The 14,989-nt window shown below is 42.2% G+C and overlaps 1 protein-coding gene across 1 annotated transcript in view; it reads right to left on the bottom strand.

The window, feature by feature from the left end:
- si:dkey-106n21.1 (solute carrier family 23 member 2) overlaps positions 1-14,989 on the bottom strand; it is a gene marked incomplete at its 3' end in the record, with an annotated part of 44,820 nt that overhangs the window by 12,041 nt on the left and 17,790 nt on the right. Inside the window, 2 exon segments of the mRNA XM_035664396.1 lie at positions 10,718-10,874; positions 13,104-13,221. Coding sequence (XP_035520289.1) covers positions 10,718-10,874; positions 13,104-13,221 — 275 coding nt within the window.

The raw sequence follows: 14,989 nt of genomic DNA, 5'->3' as shown, positions 1-14,989 counted from the left end.
CGCCCGGTTTTTTTTTTTTTTTTTTAAGTATTTTTGCTTTCTTGCCAGTATTGCCCAGATTGCATATATTAGGGAGGATTTCTGCATAAGTCAGAACAAGGCTGCAGATCAGGACACATCTCGGATCGTTGACAGGTGATGTGCTGGGCACTGGAGGGTGAGCGAGGAAACTTAGAGACGCGTTATAGTAAAACTTTATTGTGTCTGCGTAGGTACCCTTGCAGTATAAGAACATCCATCCGGTGGGGTTAAAAACGTCACAATGCGTTATGAGTTTTGTAAATGGTGAAGGAGTCAGTTGTGTCTGAACGAGAGTTGTCTGCTTTGTACTGCAAAAAATTTATTCGCGTTCTCCAGTTGTGATGGAAAGCAGTGCGACCTGTAGAGCGAGCTTAAATGATGAGGATACTTCCATATGAGCGAAGCAAGAAAAGTGCTGTCATTAGGCGGTAATTAATATGAGTGTCTAGCTCGGTCTCATTCAACTGCCGGTTGCTCAGGCTCAAAACACGCCGTGCTGCGAAACGTGGCTAGATCTAGATTCTGGCTAACTAACCCAAATAAATCTGGGGTCCTTCTCGCGCACCCGTCTATTTAAACATGCTGTCAAATAGAATGCGGGGCGAGTCAACTTGGCAGATTTGATTGCAGAGCGCAGTGTTATGTGTATTGTTTTTAGTGTGCTTTCTTTTTCAATGTACAGGTGTTGTATGTGGTGGGGAATTTTAGAGAGCTCTGGCGGGTGTGTGGAGTGGGTATAGGTATTTCACTTTTACTCCTGCTGTACATAGGTAACGCATGGCCGTACGTCGTGTGACAAGACGAGGGAGGGGAATGGTACGTGGTGGTGGTGTATGGGTGGTACCGTCGCCACTGACACAGATCTGGTCGGCGCAGTCCCTGATTGCAACGTGTGCTGAGTTGGGCTCCAGCTTGGGCCGAGCCTGTGCGCTGCAGTTCTGCTTCTCACGGACACCTGTATAACATCTACTGGCTGCTGTCCGCATGTTGTGTATCCTGCACCGTCCAGCTGCGCGTCGCTCGAGTGCTCTCGAGCATGCACAGACGAACGCGCAGCACGCGCTCGACACAGAACACGACACAGGCCGTCCGGACCAGCAGCAGAACGTTTTGTGCCGAAGACTTTAAAACTGTGGTCGTTTCTCTTGATGGAGCAGACAGCCGAGGGTTGGTCGGTTCGGTGGCGCGCATCTTATCCGTCGTTTTGAACCGTGGATGTGATTGGTTGGTTACACTTTGTCAACGATGCAATTCCCAGGGAATACCTCCGCCCAATCTGAGTCTAATAAAGCTGTTGCAGTATTAAGAGGATTAGCAGGTTAATGCGTCCGGCTATCGAATAACAACAGACTCAATCAATCTAATCTAATTTACTAATACATTCTGAGATGAAGAGGCAGATTTAATAAAAGCCGCGCTATGATGTCTCTTTCTTTTAAGAAGTTGAAACTGGTAGCGACGATTGTCCTTAAATGCGGATGTTGGAACCATTTATGGTGGATACTTTTCACGCGAGTATACGCTAGACGTGAAGTCAGACAGGAAGAGTGAACATTTCATATTACAATTGACGGTATATTCCGTTGCAGGTGTTCGTGGCCATCAACAGCAAGGCTGGTTCTCGTTACCACAAGGAGAATACATTAGTTCGAGTGTAAGCGCTCAGGACGGTAAATTTCTGCTCGCTATCTATTTGAGGGTGGTATATTTAATAAGATGTGTAAAGTGAATGACAAGGAATTGCTGGTGTCTTTGAGCAGAGGATGGTTGAACTGCCAAGGGAAATCAGAGAAAAGAAGGGAAGTTCACGCCCAAAGGAGGAGAGCCTTTGCGTAGACTTTTGAACCTGTAGGTGATGAGACTTTAATGTGACCACTGGGTCAGGTATGGAGTGGCATGCGTCTACCTGAACCAACTCCTTAGTATAAAACACCGGTCAGCATGAATTAGACACCGATGACAGAGAACCCATAACTGCGTCTGGCCTGTCCATCAGCTTTCTCCGTGATCGATGTAACACCAGGAACAATATCGGCGAGTTTGACAGGCTCGGGTGGCGTGGCTTCGAATCTAGCAGCAAAGTGCTGATTGGTTATTATCTGCGGCCTGGATGCCTGAAAAATTTGTGATCGATGTGTTGAAATTCAAGAGTGACTTTCCGTCACTACAATCCCTTAAAAAGCCAAACCTCACAACATACGAATTCTATTATCACCACACCAAAAGTGTATCGGAAAAAATCAGTCACCGCATCTTCCAATCGAGCACAAAGTTTAAGTCGGGCTGTGTCTATTCAGCACGGCCACACCTGAAAACCTCGTCGCACCCATTAGCAGGCCCCACCAGGAACCTTCCTACTAATCCGCCTCAGCATTTCCCTCGTCGTATTTCAGTCTTTTATTCACGCCTGGAAGACCCCAAAACAGGGTAACTAGCGTGTTTGTCCGGGTGACGGATTAAAAGGGCGATGTTTAGGTGAGCTGACTGGGGAATCCAGATGAGAGGAAAGATCTGACAGGATGCCGCTGGATTTAGGATCTGGGGTAAAGCCTGAGAGAGCGACAGCCAGAGGAGGAGGAAGGGAGGAGGATCGCAGGAGGAGATAGAAAGATCGAGGGACGAGGTGTCCTGGTATCCTTCTGTATCCAGGAAGAACTTTCCAAGATGCACAGAATGTCGAGGACCGCTTGAGGTCCACGTTGAGGAGAGCAAGGTTAGAGAGTGGAGGAGATTGCGTTAAGGATCGAGCCGATGTGATGGGAGGAGATGCGAAATGGAGAGCAAAAGCTAAAATTAATTGAAAAAAAGATGATGCACGGAGACGAGGCGAAAGAGGAAATAGCTCTGTTGACAACTGATTTGTTCCCGCGTAGGGTTTGTCGTTACGGTTTTGCGGAGAACATGGTCGCGAGCAAGCCTTTAGCGGAGCAATACCAAACTATAAAAGGATACCGGAGAGCAAAAAGACTGCCAGGATTATGTGGTCACCCCATTGTGTGATATAACTGAGACGCCGTCCGCGTCACTGTTCTTGCTATAGCGCCATTCATATGAGTCTGACCGATTTGTAATGATTTTCCAGCTCCGCGGCTTTTACCAAATGCGTCGGCCACAATGGCACATTTCGCCTTCCGTCCCTCTCACCACACATCCGAGGGCTACTGTACCAAGCACTCGCAATGTTGTATGGCTAAAGCTCCACTATTTCAAACCAGAAACCTGTCGAACTAACTGCAAATTGGGCATCGACACAAAGTATGGTGCGACGAGCAGCGGGAAGCAGTGGCAGGTGGCACTCTGGGCAGCACATTTAAAGGGCGTAAATCCAGCGAATCTGATCGCTTAAGCCTCCCAAGATAGGCTAATCCTGGACACGGTGGTGGCGGCACAGGAGCTGTGTGTCTGGCGAAAGGATACAAAAAGCCAACTAACCTTCTGATCTAGTGGGACGACCGTCTCCTCGAACTTCGCTACTCTATGCTGTTGCCACAGCCACCCGCGAAGAAGAGACTCCCAGACAAGGAGCGAAGAGAAAGAAAAAACGCAGCGTCGACTAGAAGGGGAGGGGAGTAAGAAACATTTGCCAACAAAGTGTGAAAGAAGTGGAACACCAGATATCTGTGAACGGAGAGGACAAGGCAAACATTGGAAACACGGAAACGCTCTTTCAGAGAATACCATGATACAGCGGAGAAATGCGGTAATGAGCTTCCCTGGTTAGCAGAGAGGACGACAGAACGCATAAATGGCACATCCAGAGAAGAGCAGAAATAAGCGCTTAGCGAGCCCGGTGTGATCTAAGAGGGCTTTTAATAAAAAAGATTGTGCACCAAATATTGTTTAAAAGAGATTAATCTCCTCAACTAAACAGCTGCAGGAAAAAATGATTCACAGCTCCAGCTAAAGGCCATTTGAGCCACAAAAACAGTGAAATCAGGACACCGAAACCGTCCAACAGATAAAAGTGCTACGCGCACAGCTCACCCCATTTGGCCTTGGTTGATGAGCAGGCCACCGCTGGTAGGCGTCTCGCTGAGTAAGAGCTGACGTCAGGAACAGTCACAGCCGGACTGGCTGGTTCTCCTGGAAGCTCAGGGCAGACGTTCTCTCCTCCTCAGGCAGTCAGTGTCTAGCAAAGGTCGAAGCGACCGGATCGACCTTTGGCCAGTTGGTTGTCTGTCTTAAGTCCTGCCGTCACAGCGGTCGCGGCCCCTCTCCCCCCCCCCCCCCCCATACTGCTGCCCCGCGTCCATTGAACCCGGTTGTAGAACTGGTGTGCCCTGCACCGGATCGCCGCCCGAATCTCTTGAACGCGTGGCGCTGACACCTCGCTGGCTTTGGAAGAAGGAGAGATCAGTTCCACAGAGGAGGCTCCCTCTCACCGAGTGTAGGCCGGTTATTTGCTGCGAATGTATCGACCAGAATATGGAAAGAAAATAGATGTAAAGCAGTGCTCCAATCTTACTTAAGAGATAGCAAAACCAAACAGGCAGTGTTCTTTGAAAAGACCGACCAAGACACTAGAGTCTCGTTTACACTGGCCAACCAACACTAAGAAACGGAGAAATTTCCCAGAAAAAAAACAGAAGATTAGATCGCAGTACTTTCAAAAAATTTTTCGCAAAAGACCCCTGACCTCGATGTCGGGTCACCATAAACTGTGAATAACTCGTTTGATCGCGCGTTAAGAAGACAATGGATGGAAGCTTTCTTTTTGTTATTTTTCAGATCAAGGAGTATGCTGCCATTGATTTTTCATCAATATGAGGAAAGAGATATCTTGATTCATTTCCTTTTTTTAGGCAGATTCCTACACCTCACCTCGTTTAAAGAAGTGTACCTAAGACCTCCTTTTATACCACGTAGGTGCCCGTCCCTCGAAATTGTCCTCTTTAGACTTCATTAGTAAACATTATACCAAACCAGTGGAATTCATTAGGGAGCCGTAAATTAAATATTTACCGTGTTTAATGAATCTCATTGGGCGCGATTACAGGAAGAACCTGCCTAAACCCTAAAGGTGGGAAAGAGCTCCAGGTGCTCCCTAATAATCCCCCATTTGGAGCTCCCCAGTCAATCGCAGGTGTCCTGTTGGACAAGGATAGCTGAACCACAAAGTTACTCGCTCAACCTGAAGGCCTGTCCAACTCGTTGGTGTGTAAGTCTCGAATGTGTGTATTGGGTGAGCCTTCTGATATCGATTCGTTGTGCCTGTATCGCTCCTGTTGTGAGACAGCCGGGTCTCGTGCCCGTCATCTGCTATGAAAGTGCAGTACCTAGAGCTAGTGGAGTGATAATGGTGCTGTAATGTGAAGCAAGCGTGTGTCTGTAATAGTGCTTTGATGTGGTGGGTACCACCAGGATAAGGTTGAATTTTTTACCACCACGTTGAAAAAAGAACAATAAAACGCAACAGAGCCGATAAAAAACGCAATGAAAGGAACAAGAAAGAAATCGTGAATACTGTCGAGGTAATAAAAAATAACACTTTGTGCTCAATAAAAAAAGAATTTTAAACTAGTCTTTGTGTAGCTGGTTCCGTGTGGTGAGCAGTTGCGTTGAGTCGCCAGAGGACAGGCTTGCTAATGCCCACAGGCTTGGTATTGGGCGCCCAAGAAAAAACACTCATGTTTATGCCATATTCTCTTATATGATTAACAGGGCGTCCACATTACAGGAATTTACTTATGATATTATACCAAATCACAAAAAATATTGCCTACCCCTATGTGTTCAACCCCTGTTAAATTTCGTATACTTGTCAGGATTTACCGTTTTTTCTGAACAACAAACAGAAATATACTCGCTAGAATCTAAACTGGTGCTGATGATGTCCCACAAATATAAGCGAGCGCAATAGCAGGCGAAAGAGTATCCTTGACCGCGACCTCGTTATTTGATGAATTTCACAATTTAGTTTACGTTTAAAGATGGACCTTAGATGTGGCTTGGAAGGCGGGAAGTGCATTGACATTTTTCCCGTCCGTATGATGTAACATCACAAAGAAAATAATATAAACACCTGCTATGGACACCATTTGAATGGTATCAATTTGCTAGTAATGGAGCACTCTGTATGTGTTCGCGTCAGGTAGAAGATAATTGTGTTGCGCCTAGCAGAGCGAGCAGATTTCAGGTAGTAGGTTTAGGAGTAGATTCTCTTCTCACCGGTTTGTTAATCGAAAAAAGGGGAATCAGTTGATTGTCAAAGGTAGATGTGAATGAATGAATATGCTCAGGCTTTCATCTGTTTGCAGCATGTCGTACCACGAACTCTGGCACCCAACCATGTCGTTCACGTTCTCCAAACTCCTGGATACCAGCACAGAAAGCAAGAGGAAACAACCGACTCCTAATATAACGAAGGTGTTCTAACGCATCAAGTCAGTCATCTGTAAGATAAATTATGCAATTTTTCCGTGAAAAAACATTAAACTCAGCTGACAGATAGAACAGAGAGAACCGCGTCAACAATACTCGCCAATGGAGTGTAATGTTCACAAATGCCTTTAAAGCAAATGCACTTTCTGCTGCCCCAGCTCCGGGCTAGCTCCTGAAGATGTCTATGAAGATGCAGGGAATAACAGGGTGTACAGTAGGATACAGCGAGTGGTTGGTGTTGCGAATCCGAGGGCGAAGGATTAGTGCTCTAGTTACTGGAACCCGGACATAAACTAAAATGTGATGGTCTTCTACGATATTCTACTTCAGTGCACTTATGAATTTAAAACCTCCAAATCTGACATTGATATTGACGTATAAACAGGAACTCCAAGCAACATCAAGTATCGTGTTAAGAACAATAAATTTGCCATGAAACCTTTGAGTTGTCTTTGCACAGAGATATATACAATTCATAATAGGTGGAATTGTGAATCTATCATCGTGAATTAAGTTCCTGAGTAAAAGGTTCAAACTGTGTCCACCTATTAGATATAGAATTCCCTCTAAATAACTTAAACGCGCTTTAAAAAGCCAGGAGAAAATTAGAACCATCCCCCTTTCACTGATTGACATAGTTTGATGGACTGAAAGAACAACCCAGCTGCTCATGCCATGCTTCTCGTGCATGCGTTTTGATGTGATGTATTCTGCACCAGTTGATTCTTTGATATTTCCCTCCTTTGAGTCTATTGTGTAAACACAGAACGTAAGCGCTTCTATTGATTGCAGAATTATATCACCCTGCATCAAAAGCGTGTCTCTGATATAGTAAATACTCTGCTTCCTTCAATGGCACATCAGGATGATCCATGAATTATTAGAGCGTCTATTCCGTGTATGAGATGAAACAGACGTGCAGAAGGGTCAAATTATATCTCGCAGAATGGAGTACATTGGCCATGCTTCCTGCTCAGACAATTTCCTTGGTGTGCAACTCTTTGCATTCTGCTCACTAAAGTGAGCCGACGCACGATACCAGTCGAAGCAGCTTGCTAGTAACCAACATGCGAGTTCTGGTGATGCTTTGAGGAAAAGAAGTATATATGAGAATCATAAGATACAGTAAATCGTGAAGCACAATGTGGGAGGCAGGGATGGTAGCCCTTGACCGTGTTTCTCAGCAGGACCACTCAAGCAAGTCATGTTGTTAGCCAAATGTGGCGCAGCTCTTTAGCTTAATCTGTATAAGGGTGCAGCGAGAGTCAGCATACCAATCTAGCTGGAGAGACGAGTCACGCACTAAAGCTGTACAGGCTCGGGGTATATGAACGTTCCAAATCAATTTTGGGCCAAAGAGAAAACTACCTCCCCGATGCCATTGAATGAACTACACTCTTCTCCCCACGAAAAAAAAATACCTCCTTAATTCTAGATATTTAGCGCATGCGATAATGTAATAAAGAGATGGTAAATCCCTGTGGAAGTCTTCTCATAACTGTCCTAACTTCCAATAGATGCTGAAACACCATTTATATGAGCAAGCTTACAATCGTGGTTCGTGTTCTTAACGTATAAAGCTGTTCTCGTCCTTAAACATGATTTTAAGAAGCGTCCGAACAACAAACTGCCATCAGTAGCACCGAGTCCAGCCAAGAGCTGAGACGAGCGAGTTGAGTAGATCGACATGAAGAGGAGATCTGATTAGTTGAGATACACTGGCACGTCATAACCAGTGACGAGCGCTCTTTCGTAATCTAACCCAAAGTGCCTGTGAAGCACCAAACACTGCCAAGTATGTGCGCTGTCCGTATAAGCTATGGCGAAGAGAAGGATGGAGACGACGGTGATCCATGCCCAACCAAGGCAAGTATGCAAAAAGGGAGTGTAGATGTAACGCATGTACTGCTGCGGCAGGAGCATAAGGAGACAACTCTAAAGCCTAGTGTCTGGAAATGTGGATGACTTCAAGGAATGAGGCTGTAAAGCCGGTGCACTACAATCTCCATAAGCGTGGTGGCCTCTTGCCGTCTTGGTCATCTATTTCAGCGAACAGGATGAGAATTGCTCAGAACGAGGACTGCAAAAGATGGGTCAAAACGGTTCCATTAAATCCACACACCATAAAGAGCTCAGCACAAGTGGCATTGGCATGCCACCCACGCAGGGTCAGGAGATCCCAGAAGATGAGGACATCATAACAACAAAACAACAGCTGATCAGAAGGAAAAGACAATTATACGACCAGACAATGTGGAAGCCTTGGGGGTTTAATGCAAATTAATTGGTAGATAGTGCTATTCAAGACAATAGTTGGTATTAATTTATCAAGTGGATGAAAAGTAGACTGTATGGGTTTAATACCACTATTATGGCCGTTCAGAGACCTCCAGCAAACTGGCAGTCCTTATTCCAACTCGAGTTGAAACATTGTCCTTGTTTTGATCCAGTAATCAGTCTAGTTCAATATTTTGCAGACCATCCACACATGGACGATGACAAACATAAGCGGTGTAAATTTTCACACCATACATGGTACAGTGCAATTAAGGGGAGATATAGTCACACATTAGATCAAGAGAATGTCTATATATCTTTTGTGGACTGGTTCTGTGAACATATGATGCCAGAGCCTTTCCCATCAGAGTCAGCTAAGGCAGAACCTACTGAGATCCTTACACCCTATTAGCTTATGTTCAGACGGTGCTGGTCAGTTTATGGGAGTGTCACATTGTGCAAACCCTATTGTCAGTCTAAACCCACCTGGGTCTAAACCTGTTAATATCACATTTCTAAATGTGGAGACTGTGTTGGTTGATAATCTTCTTAACGTTCATGCATATAAAGGTATACCACCTATTGGGAATTTCTATTGGCTTTATGGGAATAAGGCTTTTCTATTCTTACCTTCAGGATGGTCTGGGTGTTGTGTGTGTTATTTTGTAAATCTTACAATTACGAACCTAGCGTTACTGCCTATGACTTTGGGACAACCTTTAGAAAAAAACCATGTTCACAAACGAGAGATGGCACAGTTTGCCAGCCTTGCATCATATCATTGGAGGGTTTCTTTAAGGGAAAAATGGGGTATCGGCATCTTTCCTTGGTATGGGGTTACATTTTTGCCAGATCACATAGATAACATCACTTATTCAATGTCTGCTTTTGCAAATGAAACTATAAGAGTTCTGCAGTGGGCAAATTTTTCAGATTAGTCATTATTTTACTTAACAACCACATTGATTATAAATGCCTGCATTATCAGGGTCAAATCTGCTCAAGATCTTCGCCTTCAACATTAAATATTTGTCATGCATGGTAGAAGGGGTTTGGGTTCATATTAGGATAACAGTGTGAAACCAGCAGATTTTCATGTTTAATTTTCTTAATTCATAACCATTTATGCACACTGAGTCATGCCAAAAACATTGCGTACATTGTTAAAAAGTAACGTGCTATCATATAAAAAGTTTTGTTTATTTGTCTCATTGGCATCGTTCCTGTTATTATTGTAGATTGTTTCCTGGATCAAATGTGGATTACCAGGTCTGAGTGAATGTACCATCTACAAACAGCAGGTGCATGGGCAATTAATCAGTAAGTCATAAAACTAACTTACCATTCAAATTTATGAATAAAACCAACAAAAATAAAACTGACATCACACTGACATTGCAAGTGAGTTTTCCTAAACTCACAAATCCATAAATTGTTTTTGACAGACATATGCATTTAATATTTGGCAGAAATCTGAAGATACATTAAGCTCTATCTACAGATATCTACATCATAGTTAAAAATATTGTACTGATAAAATGATTATTATAATTGTCTTTGATCAATTTGCAAGAACAGATGAAATAAATAAGTAGTAAAATTCATATAAAGAAATAAGCTCAGATAAAGCCAGTGAAAATTAAAAAAAAAGGGCATAACCACTTATATAAGCAAATAAGATGTGGGTGCCCGGTTAGCTCAGTCGGTAGCTTGCAGCACAGCCCGGGTTCGAATCCGACCTGCGGCCCTTTGCTGCGTGTCATCCCCTGTCTCTCTGCCCCCCTTTCCTGTCTATCTTCAGCTGTCACTATACAATAAAGGCAATAAAAGGCCAAAACATGCACTTTTTTGTTTTGCATGCACATATATTTGAAAACAAAAAAGAGTTGTCAAATGACTAATCCTACATAGTTATTACAATGTGTGTTGCAACTACTAAAATCACTTTTTGTGAAATATATCCTTTATATACAATGTGACCATGGTTTGACCACATCCAGGAGTATGTTTCAAAGTATGATATTTATTATGCACTTACCTGGGTAAGGCACACGGAACCAAGGGGAGTTTGTCACAGCATTCAGGTTGATGTCAGTCCTTGCTGAGAAGCCGTACTCATCGGATTTTGAAGGAAAGACGTCAAAGATGGTCAGTAAGAAACAGACCAGCCAGGCACCGCACATCCCGAACAAAGCCTAGAATTTGTTATCAGATACAGACTGTCTCAGTACATTTAAACTGAAGTTCAACCAACACAAAACATACACTACTGAAATTATTTTGAGCGAGTCCTCGAGGCCTGGTGTTTGAAGACCTTAAAGCTATTGAGCACAACTACACAACTAGCCCCAAAAAGCACACATAGCTAACATTGCCTGCCTGTTATCTGTGTTTTATCAAAAGCCAATGACAGTCCTATCTATTTTAAAACCAGTAAATTGGACTACCCCTAACTGCAAGCACAGTTGTTAGGTAAGAATCTTCTAGAGCATAGGTGTGAAGAGGGGCTGAGACTTCTCTCCCTGCAGCTGAATTCCAACCCTCTCCAATAGATTAATGCAAAGGAACTCATTTATATGCATAACTGCACTGCATGTGTCTTCATACAACATGGTTTCTGATTGTATTTGTACAGAGATTACTTGGGAGCAAAGAGTTGTGCACAAGAGGGCGTTTTGTCATGGGCATGTCTTTTAGAACAGTCAGACAGTAGCTTGAGTGCAAAAAAGCAAGCCAGACAACCATGCAATTCAAATTTACTTGATTTCTGCTTTGATGTCATGTTGACAGTTTCACCTAAAGTCTCAAAAGCTAAGAGAAATTGAGTGAGCTCTATAAAAGAGTCATATTATAGCTACAAATTATACATACGATGTGATTTAAGTACTAAAATACAGTAGACCTATGATACCATGCATTATTTGGCCACTTAATGATGAATAGGACTTGGCAAAAGGCTGTGTGTACTATTAAGCATTGACTAACCTCATACAGTAGATGGGCTCTTTCTATGCTGCTAATCCTTCATTCATTCATGCTGAGTCATACTGTATGCTTTGCATGGCTTAATTTGATGATGGACAGCATACATGATTAGCTAAAACATTACCATATACTGTAAGATCAAGAGACCTTAGAGTCTTGTTGATTCAATAAACCTTTATTTATTGAATCAGCATTTCATTAGCATGTACAGTATATTATCTTTCCTCACCATCCTTCTGAACCTTCAAGGAGTTATACAAAGTCACACCCAGGAGCTTCAAAGCGTGGCCGACCAACCCTTGGCTGCTGCCAAGATGTATTTATTTTGGCTATTGTTGACATAAAGATATATGTCATGTTTATTGATGGAAAAGGGTTAATCTGCATTAAAGTTCAAAATATATGTCTCACTTGTCACAGTGTAAATAACTTTTGCTTACAAAGTAAAATCTGTATCCGCTGAGTACTGATTGACTGCAACCAGTAGAGGATTGTGGCTGTGCTTGTCAGCTCTCATACTGACTAGGTATGTAACTGCATGAATGTAAAGCAGGGCGGATGTCAACAAGAGCCTGTGTGCTTTACTAAGATCCTTCCTGAAAAAAAAGGTTATAATGCAGTTTCTTTGTTGGTCCCTCGCTACAGGCATGTGGCAGGTAATAACTGTAATCACAAGTCATAGTAGAAGGCTTTGAAATGGGGCTAATTTTTTCATACCCTTTCACACTGATTGCTATTTCAGTGTTATAAAGAATAAAGGGTCAGCATTTAGCAAGATTCACAAATAAGTATTATATATACCTCCCTGAAATAAAGACACTATCTACTGTGAAAGCCAAACAAACCTTTTTTCTCTGTTTTCTTTAAAACAAGTTGTTTAGTCCAAGCTGATACCGTGGATCGAATGTGACTAAACACTTCCTGTAGACTTTATTTTTACTGGTAAAAGATGAAAGCAACACTATTTGCACAGAGGCTACAGAAATGGAGATAAGAACACTTGCATTTAAAAAAAAACCCAGATGTTTAAGTACGCTACATAAGTAGGATAAACTTGTATTTAAATTAAAAATCTAGTTTCACTTGTTTTGAATATAGAAAGATTATCTAGCATTCCCTACTAGATTTTCTCACTAATCTCACCTAAAGCCACTTGTTTAGAAATGTTATCTTTACTTTGGTCATTTTTAACTAGATACAAAAACATGTTTTAAAGATCACCATCACTCCAAGACTGTTTGTTTAAGTCACTTTAACACACTCAACTGGCAGACTTTGGCTTGATACTAGATGATTTTATTGCACTGTGTTTTCATTAAAATTTATAGTTCTAAAGCAAGGGTTTTATGGGCCATAAGTCCTAAAATAAAGACTAAGTTTTTTTCCCATGATAAAAGACAAGCAGAACATATGAGACCTGGATAATGTTGGCAACTCACAGAGAAGAGCTTGAAGAGCGGATACTGGAAAACCTTCCACTTCTTATCCTTGTAAGCAATCATTGGAACATCGACTTTGCTGAGATACTGAGAGAACAGGAGGATCAGACAGACCGTGCTGTAGAAAAACAGAAGACAGGCCCATATTTGTCACTCACAGTTGTTTCTCCCAAGGTCGGAGCAAGTATACACATGTCATTTTACACAGCAGGCCCGCCTACATGATACTTGTCATTGTGGACGATTATTAGTAAATAACAGTAGCAGTGCGGCAAAATTGTTTGAACATTGAATAATAATAATAATAATAATAATAATAATAATAATAATAATAGTTTGATTTGTATGTCAAAACAAAGCTCAGAATCAAAGATCACACCCAAATTGTATATGAAATGTTTGATGTTTGAGGATAGGTTCCCAGAATTGTTTTCAAGGCAAGGGTCAGGATTTGGGGTTTGAATAAAAGGACCTCAGAGGACTCATTGAGCCAAAAGGAAGTTTTGTGACATCCAGTATTTGATATCAGACAGACAAGCCATAGCGTGAGAAAATTAATCACTACCAATCAGCGGAAAGTTACATATCATCTGGGTAACAGTGGAATTTAATATTATACTCATGGATTATCTGTCCTAAATAAATATAGGACCAATAATTGACCCCTGGGAAACACCACATGATGGTGCTCGGGATGAAGAGAATTATCCCAACAGAGAAATATCTGTCTGTCTGAGCGGTAGCACTGAGGCAAGTGAGACATACTGGCAGAGGGTTCAGTACATATGAGGAGATTTCTTGTTCACAAGTGGGATATGGAACCTAATGCCGTTTATTTATTGAAGAAATGGTGGAAAAAGTGGATGCTTCTCCTTGCTGGCTAGAAAGGGAAGGAGGGTTAGTTTATTGCCTGTAGCAGCTTCTAGCAATCAAATTTGAGAGATAAGAATACCTTGCTTCTTTATGTGCACACTGATAGGCCAACATCAAGCTTTTTAGAACATCAAAATATACCTTGAGTTTGTCTTCAATTTCACTCAGCTCTCTGACAAAATACACTCAGTTCCCTGCCTTTGACTGGCATTTCATGCTGCGCATGAAGCACTCCATGCTGTGTGTGAAAACACTGCACACTTTGCATGAAATACTGTTCAGGGCCAATGCGAGTTTTATGTTACATGTTATTTCAGTGGGAAATTCTGCAGCCTGGTGAACACTTAGAAAGGTCTACCAGACAGAGTTTTATTTTGGAAAAAAGAGTTCCCCAGTATCGTTCAGCTTTACTTTGTTTCACATAATGAGCAAATCACTCAAATATGATTTAAACATCTACATTGTAGCTGAGTCACTGATCTAGATTAGATTTATGACCACAGCAGAAAAATCAGTCTAAAAATCTAGTTGACACATGGAATGTAAAATATGTGCATGAGATAAAAAAAATATATAAATTCCAATAAATCTTCATTTATCTTGTTTTTTGCGGCCAGTGGGGGGAGGTGCAGGGGATGATGTGATATCAGGGAGATCAACAGGATTATCTTCCCTTCCTGAGTTCCTCAGCTGTGACAATCTGGAACTCTCAGTGCTCTGAGGACTCTCACTGTTTTGAACATATATCCTTACCATGTTTATATTTAGACTTTTATTTGATATTGATCATGTTTTGGAAATGTACTTTTTAATTTCTTGTGTACTGTGTCTTATGACAGACTAGTATAGTTTTAAGTATTTTTTTGTGTGCTGGGAGTTGAATTACAACCACAAGATGTTTGTTTATCTACTCTTGTAAGCTGCTGCTCTTGAACTGAGACTGTTAGGGGGTCAGGGCACCGAGGCTAAGAAGGATATGACTGATTACCATCCATATATGACACCAGGGGGTG

The sequence above is a fragment of the Morone saxatilis genome, unplaced genomic scaffold (assembly GCF_004916995.1).
Source record: "Morone saxatilis isolate NCDOM2014 unplaced genomic scaffold, NCSU_SB_2.0 Contig2, whole genome shotgun sequence".
Classification (NCBI taxonomy): Eukaryota; Metazoa; Chordata; class Actinopteri; family Moronidae; genus Morone; species Morone saxatilis.
The sequence above is the reverse complement of the archived record's forward strand: the minus strand, read 5'-3'. Positions and strand labels throughout refer to the sequence as shown.